Source organism: Sciurus carolinensis, chromosome 13 (genome assembly GCF_902686445.1).
Source record: "Sciurus carolinensis chromosome 13, mSciCar1.2, whole genome shotgun sequence".
NCBI lineage: Eukaryota > Metazoa > Chordata > Mammalia > Rodentia > Sciuridae > Sciurus > Sciurus carolinensis.
In genome coordinates, this window is record NC_062225.1 from 73,291,044 (window position 1) to 73,312,185 (window position 21,142).

At 48.1% G+C, this 21,142-nt stretch overlaps 3 protein-coding genes across 6 annotated transcripts; 2 read left to right on the plus strand and 1 right to left on the minus strand.

The window, feature by feature from the left end:
- Positions 1 to 5,570: 5,570 nt before the first annotated feature.
- Prr30 (proline rich 30) lies at positions 5,571 to 6,797 on the plus strand. Its single transcript, XM_047522142.1, has one exon. The coding sequence runs from the start codon at positions 5,571 to 5,573 to the stop codon at positions 6,795 to 6,797; it is 1,227 nt and encodes a 408-aa protein (XP_047378098.1).
- A 1,272-nt stretch (positions 6,798 to 8,069) lies between these two features.
- Preb (prolactin regulatory element binding) lies at positions 8,070 to 11,821 on the plus strand. Of its 2 annotated transcripts, XM_047523390.1 has the most exons (9): positions 8,071 to 8,409; positions 8,974 to 9,163; positions 9,331 to 9,551; positions 9,723 to 9,803; positions 9,917 to 10,041; positions 10,228 to 10,401; positions 10,503 to 10,575; positions 10,757 to 10,916; positions 11,090 to 11,821. In XM_047523390.1, exons 1-9 carry the CDS (start codon positions 8,275 to 8,277, stop codon positions 11,182 to 11,184), a joined length of 1,254 nt encoding a protein of 417 aa, XP_047379346.1. In that variant the 5' UTR covers positions 8,071 to 8,274; the 3' UTR covers positions 11,185 to 11,821. The 2 variants fall into 2 exon arrangements, with proteins under 2 accessions (XP_047379347.1, XP_047379346.1); XM_047523391.1 differs by lacking the exon at positions 10,757 to 10,916 and having other exon boundaries at positions 8,070 to 8,409.
- Positions 11,774 to 17,256, minus strand: Abhd1 (abhydrolase domain containing 1). Of its 3 annotated transcripts, none has more exons than XM_047523394.1 (9): positions 17,069 to 17,256; positions 14,059 to 14,219; positions 13,551 to 13,733; positions 13,237 to 13,282; positions 12,942 to 13,054; positions 12,643 to 12,816; positions 12,426 to 12,474; positions 12,170 to 12,335; positions 11,774 to 12,050 (listed from the first exon to the last, which is right to left on the minus strand). In XM_047523394.1, the coding sequence occupies exons 1-9, from the start codon at positions 17,180 to 17,182 to the stop codon at positions 11,839 to 11,841; spliced, it is 1,218 nt and encodes a 405-aa protein (XP_047379350.1). In that variant the 5' UTR covers positions 17,183 to 17,256; the 3' UTR covers positions 11,774 to 11,838. The 3 variants fall into 3 exon arrangements, with proteins under 3 accessions (XP_047379350.1, XP_047379349.1, XP_047379351.1); XM_047523393.1 differs by having other exon boundaries at positions 13,551 to 13,766; XM_047523395.1 differs by lacking the exon at positions 13,551 to 13,733.
- Positions 17,257 to 21,142: the final 3,886 nt, after the last annotated feature.

The window sequence follows — 21,142 nt, forward strand, 5'->3', positions numbered from 1 at the left end:
TTCAACCTGACAAAGACAGTTAACACCATACTTAATGATGCAACATGAAATGCTTTCTCTATAAGGTCAGGAACAAGACAAGGGTATCCACTCTTATGACTTCTACTCAGGGTAATCCTGGAGGTTCTAGCAAAGCAAATAAGAAAAATAAATGGCATCCAAATTGGAAAGGAAAGAGTAAAACTATATTCACAGATAGCATAGTTCTGTATCTAGAAAACACAAGGAATCTATTAAAAAATCATTCAGACTGATAAACAAGATCAGCAATACAAAATCACACACAAAAATAAATTTCATTTCTACATACTAGCAATAAATAAACAATCCAAAACAAGAAATAAAGAAATGATTCCACTCACAATAATGTAAAAAGATAATAACAATAATAGTATAATTAGAAATAAATTCAACAAAAGTTCAAGACTTGTACACTGAAAACTATAAAACATCAAAAGAAATTAAAGATGTAAAAAAAATGGAAAGACATCACATATTCACAGATTAGAAGATTTAATATTGTTCTTACAGGAATATTCCCCAAAGAAATCTACAAATTCATTGTATAACTACCAAAGTCCCAGCCATTTTTTGTTAGGTTTTTGTTTTTATTTTTGCTTTTTGGGGAAACTGATGTTTTGATCCTTAAATTCATATGGAAATGCAAGGTACCCGTAATAGAAAAAACAATCTTGAAAAAGAAGAGCAAAGTTGGAGGACTCATATTTCTCAATTCAAAACTTGCTATAAAGCTACAGTAATTAAGCAGTGAAATGCTGGTATAAAGGCAGACATAAAGTTCAATGGAGCAAGGTGCTGTGACACATGGTTGTAATTCCAGCTACTCCAGAGGTTGAGGCAGGGGGCTCACAATCCAGGCCAGCCTGGGCAATTCAGCAAGACCCTGTCTCAAAATAAAAATAAAATAAGGGCCAGGTAACTTAGTGGTAAAGTGCTTGCCTAGCACGCTTGAGGCCTTGGGTTTAGTCCCTGGTACCACAAAAAGGATTAATGAAATTTAATCGAGAGTCCAGAAATAAACCCTATATTTAAGCAGAATAATAGCCTCACCACCACCACCAAAAAGAGGTCCACATTTTAATCCCTAGAACCTGTGAATATGTTAGGTTACATGGGAAGGAGAAATTAGGGTTGCTAATAAACTGACTTTATAATAGCTTATCCTTCTGCTATGCCAGTGGCCCAGGCCTGTAATCCCAGCAACTCAGGAGGCTGAGGCAAGAGGATCTCAAGTTTGAGGCCAGCCTCAGCATCACAGCAAGACCCTGTCTCAAAATAAAAATAAAAAGGGCTGGCGATGTAGCTCAGTGGAAAAGTACCTCTGGATTCAGTCACACACACACACGCACACACACACACACACATAAAATTATCCCTCATAATCTGCTTTGCTCATTATAACTATAAAGGTCCTTGAAAGTTGAAGAGGAAGGACGAAGAGTTTGAGTCAGAGGAAGATATGACTATGGAAGAACAGATTTAGAGATACAATGGTGCTGGCTTTGAAGATGTGGGAGGGAAACCACAAATCAAGGAATGTGGGTGTCTTAGTTCACTTTCTATTGCAATAACAAAATACCTGAATCTGGATACCTCATAAAGAAAAGACGATTATTTAAGTCACAGTTTTGGAGGTTGTAACTCCAAGATTGGGTGATCTCATCTGTTTGGTGTCTGGTGAGGGCCTCATGGAAGATAAAATCATAATGGCAACAGCACAGGCAGGAGAAAATACATGCTAAGACAGGAAACCTATAGAAATTCAGGGGTCAAGTTTAGTCTTTTTAGGACAAACGCCTGTGGCAAGAACTCACTCACTCTTCAAGACCAGTATGAATCCCTTTCCCAGGGAAATTGCGCCCTAATCTAATTACCTTGTGCTAGGTCCCACCTCCTAAAAGTCCTATCACCTCAGTACTGCCACCCTGGAAACCAAGCTTCAAGCACATGACCCTTTGGAGGACATCCTTTATCATATCTAAACCTTTGCAATGGGCAACCTCTAGAAGCTGTAGAAGGCAAGCAAATGGATTCTCCCTTAGAGCTGCCTGGATGGAATGTAGCCCTGTTATCACAATTTAAGTCCAGTGAGACCCATGATAGACTTCTAATCTACAGAACTGTAAAATAATAAATGTGTTGTCTAAGCCACTGAATATGAGGTACAACAAGAAATATAAAAGTCAACTGATATTTGACAAGTGTGTCAAGACATTCAAATGGGGGAGAGAATAATAATATTTTCAACAAATAGTGTTTGAAAAACTGAATATTCACTTGCAAAAGAATGAAGTTGGACCCCTACCTGTCACCATATAAAGCAATTAATTCAAATGGATCGTAGCCTTGTTAAAGAAAAAAAGATTATTCAATAATGCTGTTAAAGCACAGAAAGGAAGACTTTAATCAGGACCACTGTTATGGGTACAGACACCACTGTAATGGGGACTTGCACTGGAGAAAGTAGATGGGGCTCAACTCCCAACATAGCAAGTGGTAATTTATAGCCAAAGAGCATAGCGGGGTAAGTAGAGGGAAAATTACTAAGAGGAAACATCAGTAGTAAGGGAATTCTGGCTAAACCAACTTAACATGATTCTTGCTGATGACAGGCCAGGATGACCAGACATTACCTGGAGTATGACAGAGGATGAGGAGATATTCAGGTGACCAGATATCCAAGATGATCAGATATCAAGGAGAGAGGAGAGTCTAGCTAAACTGACTTAGCAAGATTCTTTACTAAAATTGGATTTTATAAAGGAAGTGAGCAGATGAACCTAGAAGATTTAGAAGCCTGACTAAAATTGGCCAAAGAATCTTTGTCAAAACCTAAATATGGCAGGCAAATGGATGAAATTGGAGAATATCATGTTAAGTGAGATAAGCCAATCTCAAAAATCCGAAAGATGAATGATCTCACTGATAAGCGGATGATGACACGTAACGGGGGGTGGGAGGGGGGCAAGAATGGAGGAAGGAGGGGCTGTATAGAGTGAAAAGAGAGGTGGGAGGTGGGGGGGAAGGAAAAAAATAACAGAATGAATCAAACATCATTACTCTATGTAAATGTATGAATATGCAAATGATATGCTGTTACTCCATGTACAAACAGAAACAACATGTATCCCATTTGTTTACAATAAAAATTAAAAAAACCTAAATATGAGAGCTAAAATTATAAAAGTCTTAGAAGAAAACAAAGCAAATCCTTGTAACCCTGGGTTAAGAGATGGTTTCTTAGATAAGACACTGAAGGCAAGCAAGAAAGACAGATAAATTAGAGTTCATCAAATTTAAAAACTTTTATGAGTGGCTGGGTAACTCAGTAGCAATGTGCTTACCTAGCATGTTTAATTCCTGGGTTTAATTCCTACCACAAAAAAATAAAAAATAATAAGCAAAAAATTAAAATGTCATTCATCAAACGAGACAACCAAGAAAGTAAGAATTAGATCCCACAGAATTAGAGAAAATAATTGTAAATTGTATATGGGATAAGGGACCTGTATCCAGAATATATAAGAACCTTATAATTCAACAATAGGACAAAAAAGCCCTAAAAATAAGCCAAAGATTTTCATATAAAATGCCCAGAAGCACATGAAAAGATAAGATTAGTCATTAGGAAAATGCAAATCAAAACCATAATTGCTAAAGCAGAAACAACCAAAATTTTTATCAATTAAGGAATGCACAATGTATGGTCTATCTATATAAAGAAATATTATTTGGCAATAAAAAGGAATAAAGTAATTATACACAGTACACCAGGAACAAATCTTTCAAACATGCTAAATGAAAAAAATCAGACAGGAAAGGCTGCTTATATAAAATGTCTAGAATGTGCAAATCTCATTAGGAACAGAAAGTAGATTTGTGGTTTCCAGGGGCTGAGGGCAGTAATGAATGGTGAGTGGTTTCCAGGGGCTGAGGGCATAAGGGATTTCTCTGGGGGTTGGGGACAAGGATGTTCTAAAATTAGATTGTGGTGATGGTTGTATAATCCTGAGAATATGCAATAACACACTGAATTGGATGTATTAAATGGATGGACTGTACAGTATGTGAATGACATCTCAATAAAGGTGTTAATAAAATGTTTTTTTAAAACAGAATAAGTAGATCCTAGAGGGGAGAAGATGTGGAGGATAAGCCACTCCTTAGAAAGCAAAGGAAAATAGGAAGTAGAAGGGAGGGCTCAGCGCAGAGAGGCTCTAGGTGGGGAGAACAATGGTGGAGGAAGCAACCAGAACTGTGAGCAGGGACCCGTGGAGGGGATTGGGCCTGGGGGAGAAACTGAGTACACCAAACAATTTTGCCTGCTTCACACTTTTGTCAGGGGCCAGTCTTTATATAATCTCTGAGAGAGAAGAGCCTGGAGTTTTGAGGAGAGGATTCTATGATGTCAGCATCTGACCTTTGTGACATAGGCATTTGATGCCAGGCAGAACTGCCCCTAGAGAATGGGGCCCCCAGCTCCCATTGGGGGCGGCAACGCCGCCCCTTAGACAAAGTCCCAGTCTCCCAGAGGCTTTTACCAGCTGGCCCCAGTGCTGCTGCTGCTGGGCGTGGTAAGCTATCTCAGCCAGGGCCAGGCTGAGCTGAAGGACATCAGCATTAGGGGCGACCAGGGGTCAGGAGAACCAGATTGTCAGGAAACCAGGATGCTTACAGAATCTCTGAGTCAGGATTAGGAGGACAAAACCCTGTAACACAGAAGACCTCTGCCTGGCTGAAGGAGGACTGAGGGCAACGTTCAGACAGAATTCTGAGTGAGTTTAGGGTGACAGATGCTGGAGGTAGAGGGAGGTATGTCCCCCTTCATCGTTTGGTAACTCTGCTCCTCTCTCCCAGGTCCCCCCTGTGCTGAAGTGTCTTGTGAAACAGCCCAGAGGAAACCTCATTGGTAAGGAATCAGAGCACCAGAATCCCCTCCATTCCTCTTCCCATCTTAGTCACTATCCCCAAAGTCTCCTTCTCCAACTCCATCCTTCCTTCCCTCCCTCATCTTCTCCTTCCAACTTCTTACCTTCCCAGGAGCACTTTGTCAGCTCTTCCGACTCTAAAGACAACAAGGATTTAGGGTCTTGGTGAGTTCAGCCTGAAGCTAGGTACCCCACTTTATTTCACCAGAGGCAGAGCCAGAAATGGACCAGTCCCCTAATATCATGGACTCTGTCTCTTTCTCTGCAGGTCAGTCCTATGGGCTGTGTCTTCCTCCTTACTCCATCCAAAGAGTCACCGCTGCCCCTCAGCTCCCAAGAGGCAGCTCTGATTTCTCATTCCCGTACATTCCTCATCAATGGCTGACTGCAAAGAAGTGAGAAGCCAGGCTTAAACCCAGGCTCCCCGCTGAGCACCTGGAGAGCCGGGTGCCAGAGGGCTGTGTCTCCTCCGATGCCCGCAGCAACATCAGGCTGGAGCCACCCTGCTCACAGCAGGCTGCCTTGATTCTCAGTCACCACTAGCCTCAGAGACCCTTGTCCTGGTTCTGCTAGGTCTCTCTCCTTGGTCTTGTGGCCTCAGTCCCTGTTGGATTCAAGGCAATGTTGCCTCAAAATAAGGACCAGGTGCTGCTACAGAACGCAGCGCCCCCGGGGCGCCCCCCGCAGGGCCTTTCACAACTTGTGGACTCCTCTCCCAGAAACCTACAGCCTCTCTCTCCGCACCCACCTTTCTCCTCTTCCACACAGTCCCATCTCCTTTTCTCCCCTTCTCCACTGTCCCCTACTCCTGGCTTCCGTTTCTTCTCTTCTGAGTCAAATTCTGACTTTGCTCCACATCCCTATTCCTCTTCTCTCCCAAGTTCCCCCACTTTCTTTCACCAGAGCTACCGCACTATTGCCTTTCCACAGTCCTCCTCCCTCTCCAACCAAGAGCTGTACCCCTCTCCTCCTTTCACCTTTTCCTCCTCTCCTTCCCAGCTACACAACTCTCCCCTCTCAGGTTGTCACACTCCTTCCCGCCTGGAAAACCTACCTAGCTCCACGCTCACTTCTCCCAGCCTACCTTCTCCAGGAGTCCACTCTAACAAGAAGACATGGCACTGGCCTCAGTACAGGGACACCGAGTCCCCTGGGGTGGTGGGAGGATGCGTGGCAAGCGAGAGGGACCCTGCAGAGTTCAGGGACCCAGGGGCTCTGGCCCAGGCCCTGGTGGTCCACCTGGGGCACCGCCGCATCGCGCACGACCTGCGGCTTCTGCTTCTGCAGCGCCTGTGGCTCGGCAAAACAGGCCAGGCCCCGGTTGTGGAGTATCCCATATGCCTGGTGTGCCTGCGGCCTCGCGGTCCCTCCTGCCCCATCCCCAAGTACAGAACTGGACCCCGGCTGCTTGCCTTCCCCCAACTACTGCCCTGTGCAGAGGGCCAGGAATCTGGGCCACTCCGCATAGGCATTGGCTTTGGCCTCCGCCTGCCTCGGGGCCAGGCCAGGGCCTTGCATCTGTTGCCAGAAAAAAGGCAGGGAGAAGCAAGGCTTCAGGGCGAGGCAACTCAGGGTCCTTCGTGTCAAGCACCAGCAGCCCAGACCCCAGCAGCTCAGCGGCCCAGAGCCCCAGCGGCTCAGACTCAAGCAAATTCAGTCCCAGGCACACCCTCCCAGGCCGGGAGCCTCAGGTCTGCAGGCCTCCCACCTCCAAGATCCACCCGGTATTCGGGGCCTCTACCTCCTCAGGCACCAAAACAGGCCACTGCTTCCCTGAAGCCCAGGCTGCCTCCTGCCCCAAAGAGGCCTTCCTCTCCAGAGCCTGTTCTCCAAAAGTCACAATCCTAGTTCCAGAACTGCGGAGGCTCCCTGGAGCACCCCTCCAAAACCCCACCCTCCCCACTAGGCCCCAGATCTCGGGGAGTCCCCGAGACACTCTGAAGGGCTGGCTGACTGGAGGTCAGGTGTGTTCTCCTGCACTGAACCCTGGAAACCCCTTATGGAGTTTGCTCTCTCCTGGCTGAAGAGGACCAAGGGCACCTAAGGCCCCATTCAGCCTTCAGTGTATTCAATAAAGCCTGACCCTGAGAAACTTATATCTGTGTCCTGAGCTCACAGAATGGATTGCAGTAGCTTCAAGGGTGCCAGCTTCCCACAAGACCAGGGTAGGAAGGGGAAATGTCAAAGGAAATAGGAGGAGGTCTGGGGATATAGCTCAGTTTGTAGAGTTCAATCCCCAGCACGGAGAGAGAGAGAGAGAGAGAGAGAGAGAGAGAGAGAGAGAGAGAGAGAGAGAAATAGAAGGGCCAAGGACAACCGCAGGACCCCAAAGGCCCTAGGACCTCAAATGCACAAGGGCTCCATCAGGCCCCTCACACTTTTAATTCAACTCTGTGGAATAGACACTGGTATCCCCAAAGATGAAGTCACCAGGCCCATTCCTTCTGGGACCCTGAGATGAGGATGCAAATAGCCCATGTCTCTTGGCAGGGAAGGGCATTCCTAAAGCTCATTCTCAGGGGAGCGCAAGGATCCCTATATAGATAAAAAATAGAAGGCACTATCAGGAGGGTGGGGTGTCAGGCACGAAGACACCTTCCAGGGAGGCAAGTTGTCCCGTCTGTCAGAGGGGTGCACCATCACTGAAGAAGTGCGAGACCCCCCAAGAAAGGGGATGGAAGACTCTGCCAACCCCAGGGCAGGTGTTAAGATGGAGAACAGTTTCCTCATATTAGAAGGTAAGAGAATCTGGGATTTGAAGTCGGGTTCATTTCAAGTCCATGTCGCCTCAGGTAAGAGGCAAGAGCCGCTAGTGTGCTCGGTCTAATCACTTTCTCTCTGCTGTGAGATGTAAAGGCTGCATGTATGATCACTCAAGTGAGGACGGTCGTAATTTGAGGATTTCTTCATTAAAGGTTTATTGACCTCCGGTTAACCTCTTCCAGACCCGCCTTCCTCGCCTCCCGCGCCCCGCACAAAGATGGCGGGTCTGTGGTCACCGCTAGCTGAGAACCCTATCCCATGCCGGGGTTCCGCGGCTCCAGCCCCTCGACCCGCTAGTGCTGACGCGTACCGACGTTGTGCGCCTGCGCAGAGAGCCGCGGGCAGGAGCGCCTGCGCAGTGCGCGCTTTCGAGATTGACTCAGACCGAGTGGAGATAGCTGCGGGTGGTTGGAGTTGTGGCAACCCGGCGGGTGTGAAAGGGATCGGGAATCCTCCCGCCAGCGACCGAGCTAAGTTCAGCAGTGGCCTGGGCAGTAGCCAAAATCCGGACGCGGCATGTCCAGGGTGCCGCGGGGCTGGCAGTGAACGCGCGGCGGGCGGGATGGGCCGGCGCCGGGCTCCAGAGCTGTACCGGGCCCCGTTCCCGTTGTACGCGCTTCAGGTCGACCCTAGCGCGGGGCTGCTCATCGCTGCGGGCGGAGGAGGCGCTGCCAAGACGGGCATAAAGAATGGCGTGGTGAGAGCGCGAGGCCACTAGAACCGGGTCATACCGCGGGCTGGGAACAATTCCGGGGCCGCAGGGGTGGCCCGCACCCCAGCTTCGGGTCCTGCCCATTTCCGGTGGGAAAACCCGGCATACCGGAGCCCTGGTACGAATTTCAGCCGAGAATTTTACTCAGGCGGTTGAGTCCTAAGGAGGAGTGAAAGGTGCACACCCGCTGGGTAGGCAGGACCGCCGAAGCTCCACCTCGCGAACAGCTCCGGGGGTCTTATCCGGGCCTTTTCCGGGAGGCATAGGTCTTGTGGATCTGCCCTGTAGCAGCCTCGAGCACTGCATCTGACCCTTAGGCTACCTAGGTTCCTTCACTTTTTGGAGTTCTATCTTATTTATTTGTAAACTGGAGGTAATTATGCCAGTAATATGCAAATTTGGAAGACCCAAATAAGAGATAAACGGCTCGAGAAAGCCCTATGAACTAGAAAGTGCAGTGATCAAAAAGGGTAAGAACTAAGAGAAATTTGCCTTGCATGTGCTCCGGGCACCCCTGAACTTTGTCCATCCTGGTTCCCTCTCTCACAGCACTTTCTGCAGCTAGAACAGATTAATGGGCGCCTAAGCGCCTCCTTGCTGCACTCCCATGACACGGAGACACGGGCCACCATGAACTTGGCACTGGCTGGTGACATCCTTGCTGCAGGGCAAGATGCCCACTGTCAGCTCTTGCGCTTCCGGGTACATCAGCAGAAAGGCAACAAGGCAGAAAAGGCAGGTGAGGAGCTTTGGGAAAAGATCGCTTTCATCTTGGTCTTTAAATAAGTGAAACTGTAAATAGGGTCATGTTAGCAGCTAGAAACTGTAGGAATACTTGCCATATAGAGAGGAACCAGTTCTACTTAATATAGAAGGCTGGATCCTGGCAAATTGTTTATGTTGCAGGTTCCAAGGAGCAAGGTCCTCGACAGAGGAAGGGGGCAGCCCCAGCAGAGAAGAAAGCAGGAGCTGAAACCCATCATGAGGGGGTAGAGCTCAAGGTTGAGAAGTTGCAGGCAGTGCAGACAGACTTTGGCCCTGATCCACTTCAGAAAGTTGTGTGCTTCAACCATGATAATACCCTGCTTGCCACCGGAGGAACAGATGGCTTCGTTCGTGTCTGGAAGGTGTGACTTTGAGGGTTTAGGGAAGATGAATGGCAGTTGCAACAAGACCAAATTTGTTAAAATCTGAACATGAGTTCTGGGAAACTTGTGAGTGTCCACTGGAGAAGAGGGGTGGGGATCATAGTGCTCTTGCTTTGTGCCTGGCCTTATCAGGGTGGTGGCTTGCTGCAGGTACCCAGCCTGGAGAAAGTTCTGGAGTTCAAAGCCCACGAAGGGGAGATAGAAGACCTGGCTTTGGGGCCTGATGGCAAGGTGAGGTGGATTGTGAGAAGGGGATGGAGAAAGGAGTAAGGAGATGCTTATGCTGCTTGCACAGCAAGTAGATCCCCTAACTATCCATCTTTGGAATCTTTATTCCTAACTAGTTGGTAACTGTGGGCTGGGACCTTAAGGCCTCTGTGTGGCAGAAGGATCAGCTACTGATACAGCTACACTGGCAAGAAAATGGACCCACCTTTTCTAATACACCTTACCGCTACCAGGCCTGCAGGTATGAAGACCCCGAAGGTGGCTGAAAGAGACACAGCCCAGCGATGGTGGGGTAGTGGGAAAAGACTGGAAGACAGGGTGAGAATGGGAGAGCAGTGGCCTTGCTAGGCATTAACCTCCAGCCTGATTAGGGAACAGGAGTGTTGGGAGGACCCAAGAGCTGAACAGTCCCTTGCTTGGCTCCTAGGTTTGGGCATGTTCCAGACCAGCCTTCTGGGCTGCGGCTCTTCACAGTGCAGATCCCCCACAAGCGGCTGCGCCAGCCCCCACCTTGCTACCTCACAGCCTGGGATGGTTCCTCCTTCTTGCCTCTTCGTACCAAGCCCTGTGGCCATGAAGTCATCTCCTGCCTCAGTGTCAGGTATGAGACAGTGCTGGCTTGGCTGGGCAGAGGGTTCCTAGGGGAGTTTGGTAACAGTCCTGAGTTCCTGAGGACAGTGAGCACTTTGTTGTTTGTTGCAGTGAATCGGGCACCTTCCTAGGCCTGGGTACGGTCACTGGTTCTGTAGCCATCTACATAGCTTTCTCTCTGCAGGTAATGGGTGGACATTGGCACAGGCCTGTGGGAGGACTGTGGGCTGCTCTACCCTGAGTGCTAGAAAGAGTTTGGCCCAGCCCGAGGGAAAGCCTGCGGGGGGCGGGGGGTGGGCAAAATGTCTCCCAGAGGAAACGCTTCTAACTGGACCTTCCCTCTCTATTTTTCTTTCTGTCTTCAGCGCCTCTATTACATGAGGGAGGCCCATGGCATTGTGGTGACAGATGTGGCCTTTCTACCTGAGAAGGGTCGTGGTCCAGAACTTCTTGGGTCCCATGAAACTGCCCTGTTCTCTGTGGCTGTGGACAGTCGTTGCCAGCTGCACCTGCTGCCTTCACGGCGTGAGTCACTGGGGGTTTGGGTTATTACCCCACCTTTAGCTGTAGCAGAAACTCGCCCCTGGAGAATAGCTGCTTGTGGCCATCTATCTGCCCCCTCCTTAACAGGTTGAAGGTTTTGGTCTTCAGTCTCTGAAGCCCCTTTGCCTGCTCATTTCTCTTACCCCCACCCACAGGGAGTGTTCCTGTGTGGCTGCTGCTCCTGTTATGTGTCGGGCTTATTGTTGTGACCATCCTGCTGCTCCAGAGTGCCTTTCCAGGTTTTCTTTAGCCTCTCTAGCCTCTGGGAACCAGGGGCGTGGACACTGCCACCTTCTAAAGCAGATTGGAGGCCTGGACTCCTGTTACTCACTCCATTTGGATCCACAGTTGAAGCTGCCTCTGAGGAGACTGATGGGCCCTGCTTGTCCTTCTCAGTTAAAGCTTGGTTGTGGCCCTGTGTGATTCTGGGTCTGGGAGTCCTGCATTCATCATCTCTGGATCTTCCCAAGACACTGATGTCTGAAGCCTGGGCTACACTACCTGCCTCCTTCCCTCTGTCTACCAGAGGCTCCAGTGTTGAGCTTGTCCTTCTCCAGAAACATGTGAAGATGCCGAAGAGCCTGCAGGTACTGCCATCCTTCATGAAGAAACAAGCTGTTTCTCCTCCCCTTGCAGCCTTCAGATGATAACCCTGGCCTTTGTTGAGACAAGGACTGGCCTGGTACCTACTGTTAGGACAAGAAGGGGGAAAAAGAAGACTGAGGTAGCAACCTCTGGGCTCAGGTGGGTAGTGCCAAGCCAGCCAGGCTAAACATGCAATAAGTTCCTGGATAGTCTGCCCCAGCCTTGAAGAAAGGGAAAAAGAACCTCGGCCCATTAGGCAAGAAGAGTTGATATTTAATAAACAAGGGAAGACTGAACTGAGATCCCAAAGGTACTCTTGTCAGCTCTTTCTGTCCTCAGAAGGTAGAAGTGCCCTTAGGTCAGTCAGCTCTGCTGGATGCTGGAAGATGGCTCTGGCATACTGATGCAAGAGGCGGCTCATGTAGCAGTGCTGCCACGGCAGCAGCCCTTCCATGAAGCCAATGTGGCCACCACGAGCTGTGATGAGCAGTGCAACATGGGGAGAGCGCTGAGCAGCCTGTAGGGGAAAGGCTGGGAGGGAGTCAGAAAGGAGGTTAGAGACCTGGCCTTCACTGAGAACCCAGTTTCTCCACCTGTACCTCATGATCCACTTCCTCTGGGGTCAAGGTTTCATGATTCAAGCTACTCACCTTGGACTGGGGAGAAGGGGTCATCTGCTGCATTGAGGCAGAGCACAGGAATCTGGATAGCATTGACCTTGGTTCTTGGGCTTGATGCTTGGTAATAGGCATCACAGTCTTTAAACCCAAAGGCCACAGATGTGTAGCGCTCATCAAGCTGGCGGATTGTGCGGGCCTGTGTGGTAGGGGTAGGATGGGCTAAGATAATAGAAGAGGAAGACAGGGGGAGACTAATATTGGGGCTGAGATAGTTGAAAGATTATACCTGTAGCACAAAGTCTACGTCCACCACCTTTTCAATCATCTTTCTATTTCTGGAAAAGAGTATAATCAGGGTTTATCTTGATTCCCGCATATGACCCAAACCCTAAAGCCTGTTGTACTATCTCACACGTGAGAAAGCCCACATAAGAATTGACCAAGTACTGGGGGAGCCTGGCAGCATGCCATCCTGCCCTGTCTTCTGCAAAGACCTTCCCTACCTGTTCACAAACCGGCAGAGCCCAGCAGTGAGGGGCTGATTGAAGAGCCGTGAGTTGAGGGGGGTCTCTAAGGAGTGAGAGGTCTCAAAGGAATCCCAGCATGCAGATAGAGTCAGTCCTGCCACCAACCCAGTCTCCTTCCCAGTTCGTGCCAGGTAGTTCAGCACCAGTATCCTATAGGATTAGACAAGGGGCCATGAAAGAAGTTTCCATGAATGAGTTGGGATGGAGAAAGAAAGGACATGGAGGTGGAAAGAAGGGAAGACTGGATGTTGGAGTTAATCCCAGGCAACGATTACCCTCCAAAAGAGATGCCCACGGCCAGCAATGGAGCTTCAGGGTAGCGGTGCTTTATGTGGTTCACAACTGTCTCTAGATCTTCAGTATTGCTGGCACAGTATGCCCTGTGGGTCTAAGGGCAAATGGGATTATTGGACAGGGAGGGAGGCCCTTACTAGAAGGTAGCAAAATGGAAGGGCTTAGGAGGTGGTGGGGAAAGGGAGGAAGGGTAGGTAGGCAGGTGGATAGAGCCCCAGGGCCCAATTTCTCACAAGGGAGTAGATAGAGAGCCACCATGAGGAGGAGGGTACTCACCAGCAGTTCTTCCCCACGGCAGCCCCGGTTGTTAAATACAACAGCCCTGGGGTATACACAGGTACATCAGCCAGACCTTCCCCATAATCCCTTTCCCCTTTTGACAGTCTTCAAAAATACCCGTTAAGACTCCCTTCCTGGGGCTGGGGATATAGCTCGGCTGGTAGAGTGCATGAGGCCCTGGGTTCAATCCCCAGCACCAAGGGCAGGGGAAAAAAAGACTCCCTTCCTAAAGCTCTGCATCAGGGTTGAACTAACTTCTCTTGGTCATAAGTGCTCAGGCACCCCAACTCCTGGGCTGTGCCCATCCTTACCTGTAGCCGTCCCTTAAAGCTTGGCTCGCCAGGTGTAAAATGTATGTCTCCTGGCTACTGCCACTGATGCCAGGAAGCAGCAACACAATGGGCTGGGTGGTAGGGTCAGGGTAGTGCCTGCTGTTGTGCTGCTCAGCCCAGTCTAGCAGGAGCTGGCCTCCATCTGGGGTTTGGAGGACTTCACTGTGGTTTGGAAGAGATGGGCACACAAAGATACTACTGGGAATTTGATGTGCTTCAAAGGTTCATCCCCTGCCTCACTCACATATCCAAAAATTTGAAGGTATGATTATATAAAAAGTAAGACTGACCAAGGTGGAATGGGACATGAGATTAAATAGTACCTTGTGAATGTGCAATTAGAGAGCCCTTCCATGTATTCAATCTCATTGTGCCCTCAACACACTAAAGCAGATGGAGCAAAGATCACCTTTACTTTAAAAGAGGTACATAGGTTTCCCCCAGGTACTTGCAGCTTCCTCACACCACCCCATTCTCTCCCTCTTACCTCTGGTAAGGAACTAGGGGCTGAGACTGTAGGAGGACTCGAAAGATGGTTTGTAGCCGTCCCTCAAAACACCAAAGTGTGGGGTAGAAAGTCTCCACAGTGATGGGACAGTGTTGCTCCAGGAAGGCCAGAAACTGGGGGCCAGCCACCAGGCGAGGCCTCTGTAATCACACAGCATAATCTTGTCTCACTCCCTGATTTTTGTCCCAAGCTTGTGAGGAACCTGGCACCAGATGGTGAGTTACCCTCTCCCCAGAGTGCAGCCTAGAGGACCCTGCTTTGTCAGGTGAGATATCCAGCACAGCTCAGTCACAAATGGTCATGATAACTCTAAAGAACCCCAATCCAGGAATGTCACCTCTCCAAAACTGACCCTGAACTGAGAGCTGCTGCAACTAACTGGGTACTAACTCCCTTGCTTAGCCTATCCCTGCCCCAAACCGCCTTGAGACAGCAGGTAATATAAAGTGCCCAGCTGATCCCCTGCAGGAAGAGCTGGGGTCCTGAGTAGGGACTGAAGAAATGTAGCACCATTCAATCTGCAGCCTTTTCCTTGCTGTCCTCTTCCTAAGTCTTCCTCTGGCCACTGGCTCCTTCAGATTGTAGCACCCCATCTGCATATTCCTGTTGTTCCTAATGTCTGTGCTCACTGCTGAAGGGCTTTTTTCTACCAGGGCACCTACTATTAGACCTTTCTCTACAGGAAGAACAGTCCTCACGTGAACAAATTTTATTCCTTCAGGCCAGCCAGGACAAAGGGCACAGCGATGGGATAATAGAGACAGATGAGATCACTGGGCCTAACTTTCACTTTCCCTGCTTGGTTCAGAATAGGCCTCAAGTGAATGAAGGCCTAGCCACATAGAAAGCTTAAGAAGGAGCATGTGGAACAGGCAAAAGGCCTCAGGCTCAAGAACAGAAATTGCATTTCTAAGGAACTTGATCAGACTCCTATCTTTTATAATTTAGATACTCAAAAGGGACCAGGCAAATGATAAACCAGAGAGGTCAAGTTGATAAGTGTGACTTTTGGGAGATGTGACTTGGACCCTGCTCCTTAAACCCTGGAATATAGTCACTGTGTGCTATATGCACTAGGCTAAGCCCAACCTTATATGATAAGATATAAGTGAAGAAATCAATGATTCTCAAAGGTCATCTGGTTTACCCAGTCACATGGCAAACAAGAGGCAAAGAAGAATTAATAATTGTGGTATCACAATAATACTTGTAGGTAAAATCTATTGAGTACTCATTATGTTCCAGGCATTGTGCTAATAGGCACTTCACATGATTTTATTGTGACTGTCACAACAGTTCTATAAGTCCTGTGATCCCTGTCTGAATAGGTTTGAAAGTTGAAAAACTTGTCAGAGGTCCTAGTTTGGCAGAGCTGAAAATTCAAATCCAAGATTATTTGACTATAGAGCTGAGCAATTTAGTCACTACACTATACTACCTACTAATTGCTAAGACTTTGAGTTGCTATCAATTTATTAAATTCTCAAACAACTCAGCAGTGGAAGACAAGACTAATAAATTAGTTTACAGGTTTGACTTATGTGGGTTAGCTTCTTTAACTCTAGCAAAATATTTCTTGACTCAATCCTAGTAATATGCCATTGGCTGATGCTGTGGATAAATCAGTACTAATCCATTACCATGCTGGACAGCCCAAATTCCATGTCCTCAGGGTCTCCAGAATGTTACTTTCCCTGCATCAATATCTGGAAGCCAAGAAACTTATATATATATATATAAGCTCTGCTGTGTGACTGGTGAAAAATGTTTAGTTCAGGAGAGGTCTGGTCTGACCAACTTTCCAAATCTGGTATGTAAGTGAGTCTTACAGAGTATTGTGAGGATGGAATTTTAAACTTTTTATTAAGGAATATTTATTATTATTATTATCCATAGTGAGGATTGAGTCCAGGACCTCAAGCATGCTAAGAACACACACTCTATCCCTAGCCCAAACTTATTTTATGAGATAGTGTCTTGCTGTGTTGCTCACACTGGTCTAGAACTCTTAAGCTAAAGCAATCCTCCCACCTCAGCCTCAGCCCCAACAACTGAGACTATAGGTGCAAGAGCCACAGGGCCCATCTTCTATAGGCCTTTTATTTATTTATGGGGGGGTGGTTCCGGGGATTGACCCCAGAGGCACTTTACCACTGAGCCACATCCCCAACCCTTTTTATTTTTCTTATTTTGAGTCAGGGTCTCACTAAATTTCTTAGGGACTCACTAATTTGCTGAGGTTGGCCTGGAATTTGTGATTCTCCTGCCTCAGCCTCCTAAGCCACTGGGATTACAGGCGAGCACCACCACATGGAGCTCCTATAGGCCTTTTTAAAGGACTTGAATCAATAGGTTCTTGTTAAGACTCAGCTTCCTGGAACAGATTTTAATGAAGATCAAATGATTTTCCCGGATATGTAGATTATGTATTTATCTAAATTTCAGTAAGAAAATACCTAAATTGATCAAAATCAGCCTCTTAATACCTTTTTATCACACTATATGTGGGGAGTCTGGAACTTAATACATGGCTGAATGTACAAAGACAATTAAGGTTATCCATCAGGCCTGAGTTAGGTGCGGCCTCCGACAGCCCTCAAACGAAGCGCGGCCTTACTGGGCTGAGGGAGGTGGTGCTGGGATTGGCTACAACCCACCGGACTGTTTCCGTCATTCAGTGCTGCTAATGAGGAACTGCTACACCACCCCAAATGGAAAGCGGAGTGTGCACGTCTCTTTTGACACTTCAGGATGTCTTTCACCCCGTCTTTCCCCAAATGCCTGTCCACAGCTCGGCTGGCATGGGAGGATGCAGACAATCTAGGGAGGCAAAGAACTGATTCTCCATCAGGTGATAAAAGCAAATTTCACTTGGGGCGCGAGAACCAACCATACAGGTCTTCATAAAAGGCTCGAGTTCCGGTTGGAAGCGGCTCCCTAGACCCGGGTATCCCAAATCCACCGTCCAGAGCGCTGGGCTCGCACCCACCTGGAGCACACATGCCCAGTAGTAGCCCAAGTAGAGGGCAACGCCAAGAGCCAAGAGCAGAGAGAATGTCTCTGTCCAGGTGCTGTTTTGGGAGATCAGGGAGGAACTCAGCATCTCGTGCAAAGAGCTCCCAACTCCCAAGCTGCCGACGGGCTCCAGATCCTGAACCTTGACTCTTCCGCTCGCAGTCGGCGTCGGCCACGCCCCTTACATGCCATTGGTCGGTCGTTCTTGAAAGACCCGCCTCCCGCCAGTGCAGCAACGAGAGTGGTGAGAGGCTGTGCCAGGGCCCCGGGTGCGCTGGGTAGTTGCCCTCACTGAGACAGCGCCAATGACTTGCTAATGGTCTCCGGCCCCCCGCACCCCTGCCTCCTGTGTTCCCTTCGCGGTTACAAGCGTGCAGTTCAAGGACAAGCAGCCTCCCCCACAGCTGCCATCTTGTTGTGAGCCATCTCGGGCTCCTTAAACTTCCCCTGCAACAGCAGAATCTAGCGTCTGGTCAGAACTCCCCGATCACCCAGTCACACACTAGGCACAGCCATTCTTGTGAGATATTCTGCTCTGCGATGCAGAGGACATTCACAGTGACCTTCATATACAGGGTACAACCACAGTCCAACTGTGACAACCCCAAACTGTTACTCCGGCTTCTGTTGCTCGGTGGTGGCATTCCAGATCCCAGGTTAATGTCATTCCTGCAGTGTCACTCTATTGTCTCATACAATCCCTGCCAATAGTAATCATACAAAAGATAATTTACTCATCATTCACTCTCTACCAGGCACTGGATATAGATATCCCAGGAATTCTGTCCCTGTCTTAATTGGGATATAGTAATAAGGTCTGTAGGAGAGCCGTAGTCCACCTTGATTGCAGATGAGAATCACTTGGGAATTGTACAAACTATCAGTGCCCAGAAGAAGAGCTCAGGCATCAATGTATGTATGAAGGTATGTAATGTAGAAGTTCTCCAGGAGATTCGACTATGTCCTCAGGGTTGAACCCCTACAGGGAGTGATGCTAGAAAAAGGAAATACTTGCTGCCATGGGGACACTGAAGGGGTGCCAAAGCTTCATTAGAGAGGGGACAAAAAAAAAAATGAATAGGAGTTTTCCAGGCAAGTGGGAGGTGAGTGTGCTTGCTCCAGGATAAGTGAGAGACTTCTTAGTGAGCCAAAAGATATTTGGTGTTGCTCAGCATAAGTGTGGTCAAGAACTAGGTGGTTAGCAGCTGCAGAAAGGAGCTTACCCTGAAGGCAGAGGAAAGTCTTCAAAGGGTTGATGAGATGAGATTTATGTTTTAAAAGAATCCCTCAGGCTACTTGGAGACTAGGTTGGGGAAGAAGGAAAACAGAAACAGAGAAAAGGAAACAGAGAGGCAAATGGGGAAACTGTTACCCACACTGCAGGCACAGAAGATGGCTGCCTAGACTGGAGGATAGCCAGAGAGAGGAGTGAAGATCAAGATAGATGGGTGCAGTGGCACACACCTGTAAATCTCAGCAACTCAGGAGACTGGGGCAGGAGGATCACAAAATCGAAGCCAGCCTCAGCAACTTAGTGAGGCCCCAAGCAACTTAGTGAGACTTTGTCTCTGTCTCAAAATGAAAAATGCAAAAAGGGTTGGGGATGTAGCTCAGTGGTAGAGTGAGCTACAATTCCCAGTACCAAAAAATAAAAAAATAAAAAATAAAAAAAAAATAAAAAAAAATCTTCAATATAGGAAGTAGAGTTGATAGTTGGAGATGGAGCAGAAGGAGAAACATGGATGACCCCCAGGTTCCCAACTGCACAGATGCAGGGATGTTTGTCCCTGGGTTGGAGAAGCCACGAGGAGGAAAAGGATGCATTTAGACTCAGACATGTAGAGTTGAGGTGCTGGTAGCTGTTCTGTGTTTTCTTAGATTCTGTGTTTGTCTTTTTGGCATCAATTAATCACAGGGTCAAACTAGTGGCCAATGCTGGGTACATTTCCCCTGTGATCCAGAGCCTATGTTCTGAGTCACTTTCTTTATTTAACTCTCACACGCCAAACCAATACTTCCCTTTCCCTAAGTTACCCCAGGACCTGGTGCCACACAACTAGGGACAACCCCTACGTTGTGAAGCCCTCCAGAACTATTCAAACTATCTAATCCTAAACTTTCCCCTACCCTTCTTTGTCTTTCCCACAAAAAACCCCAATAAAAGCTGAAGACTGTGCCTTCTTACTTCTTTCTGCCTTCTGAGGCACTGGTGCTTCACCCCTGCAGCCAAGCATGGCTTGCCTTGCCTCTTAGCTCTAGGGTTACTGTAAATAACATTAACTTTTTTTCCAATGGCACTGAGCCCTCATCAGTAGGTTCTTTAATTCCTGAAGTTGTCTGGTGCTCACAAATGGGAATTAGAGATTTCCTAATCATTAGCATTTAGATGATGCATTAGTTTGCAGGGTTGCTAGAACAAAGTACTATAAACAACAGAAATGTATTGTCTTATACTTCTGGATGCTGGAAGTCAAGATCAAGATGTCAGCAGGGCAGGATTGATTCTTCTGAAGCCTGTGAGGATCTGTTCCATGTATGCCTTTCCCCTAGCTTCTGGTGGTCTGCCTGCTGCTATAACAAAATACCACAAACTAGGGAAATTTGTAAGCAACAGAAATTTATTTCTCACAATTCTGGAGGCTGGAAAAATCCAAGATCAAGGTGCCAACATGTTCAGTGCCTGGTGATGGCCTGTTCTTCATATTTAGGGCCATCTACTTGTCCTCACAGAGCAGAAAAGCCGTAAGAGCAAGAACAAGTGGGGGGAATTCTGAAGCCCCACCCCCATTTTTTGGTACTGGGGAATTGAACCCACTGCCTTGAGTATACTAGGCAGGTTCTCTGCCACTGAGCTACACTCTCGATCTTTTTATTTTATATTGAGACAGGGCCATCTAAGTTGTCAGGCTGATCTCAAACTTGTGATCCTCCTGCCTCAGTCTCCCAGGTAGTAGAATTATAGGTGTGTGCCACCACACCCAACTGACCTCATCTTAATTAATTACATCTGCGAGGACCCTATTTCCAAATAAGGGCACATTCTGAGGTACTGGGAGTTAGGACTTCACCATATGAATTTTGGGAGGACACAACTGAACCCATAACAGATAGTGATGGAAGTTACGTGAGCACATAAACACTGAGGAGATGGGGTGAGAAATGGCCAGAGAGGGAGAGAAGGAGGAGTGGGTATTGTGATCCAAGGAAGCGGTGGCCATAGGGACTCCCCACAGGAAGGACGAGGGGTGAGAGTGGCTTGTTGCTGTGATGGCTGCTGATGGAAGGTCTGATGGAGAGGGAGAAGCTGAAGATTGAGACATAAGAGGTCATTCAAAAAACTAAGTCTTTGGGTCAGTGAGTGAGGATGCAGTCCAGGACCTAGGTGGAGGGGACTGGTCACTAGGACAAAGCAGGTGACAACCCTGTTTTGCCCACAAAGCTACAGCCACACAATTGCAATGCTCTGTGCTGGTAAACAGCTGCCACCATGGTGATGGTTTCTCCTGACATGTAACCCCACCTGACCCTCCCCTCATGAGACTGAGCTATTCCTCAGTCACACAGTGACACTTTGACTGGAAACAGCAGTGGCAGCTCAGTGTCACCGGAATATCACTAACAATTCTGGAAGAGTTTGCCCAGATACGTTGATACAAATGCTGCTTGTATCCCATACGATCACACATCTAGACAATCAACCACACCTTGGCCATATCCTCTCAAGCCCATGACCACACTGGACAGTCACACAAAATACCCCCACTGTGTCACAAGTTCCTCATACCCACGGCCACATCCACCAGTCGCAATCACACACGTGAAGAGTAAATTATTACGTTCTGTTTTGTTACATACGTCTGCATCTCTCAAACCCAGCCAGTTGCACCCACGGCATGACCACAATTAAACACGCTTCTCATAATACCAGCCTCGCCATCTGTCTCTTTGTCTCGCTAGCTGTGTGTGTGTCTGTCTGTCTCCGTCACACACACACCAGCCTCACCAGTCTGTCGGTCTCAGTGACACCAGTACCCCTCCCGTCCTCCCG

Coding starts and splice junctions, on each gene's coding strand:
- Preb (XM_047523390.1), top strand. CDS start 8,275: ATGGGCCGGCGCCGGGCTCCAGAGCTGTACCGGGCCCCGTTCCCGTTG. Junction 10,042..10,227: donor TACCGCTACCAGGCCTGCAG/GTATGAAGACCC, acceptor CTTGGCTCCTAG/GTTTGGGCATGTTCCAGACC. Junction 10,402..10,502: donor ATCTCCTGCCTCAGTGTCAG/GTATGAGACAGT, acceptor TGTTTGTTGCAG/TGAATCGGGCACCTTCCTAG.
- Prr30 (XM_047522142.1), top strand. CDS start 5,571: ATGTTGCCTCAAAATAAGGACCAGGTGCTGCTACAGAACGCAGCGCCC.
- Abhd1 (XM_047523393.1), bottom strand. CDS start 17,182: ATGCTGAGTTCCTCCCTGATCTCCCAAAACAGCACCTGGACAGAGACA. Junction 13,767..14,058: donor CCCCTAGTTCCTTACCAGAG/GTAAGAGGGAGA, acceptor AATTCCCAGTAG/TATCTTTGTGTGCCCATCTC. Junction 12,336..12,425: donor ACGTAGACTTTGTGCTACAG/GTATAATCTTTC, acceptor CCTACCACACAG/GCCCGCACAATCCGCCAGCT.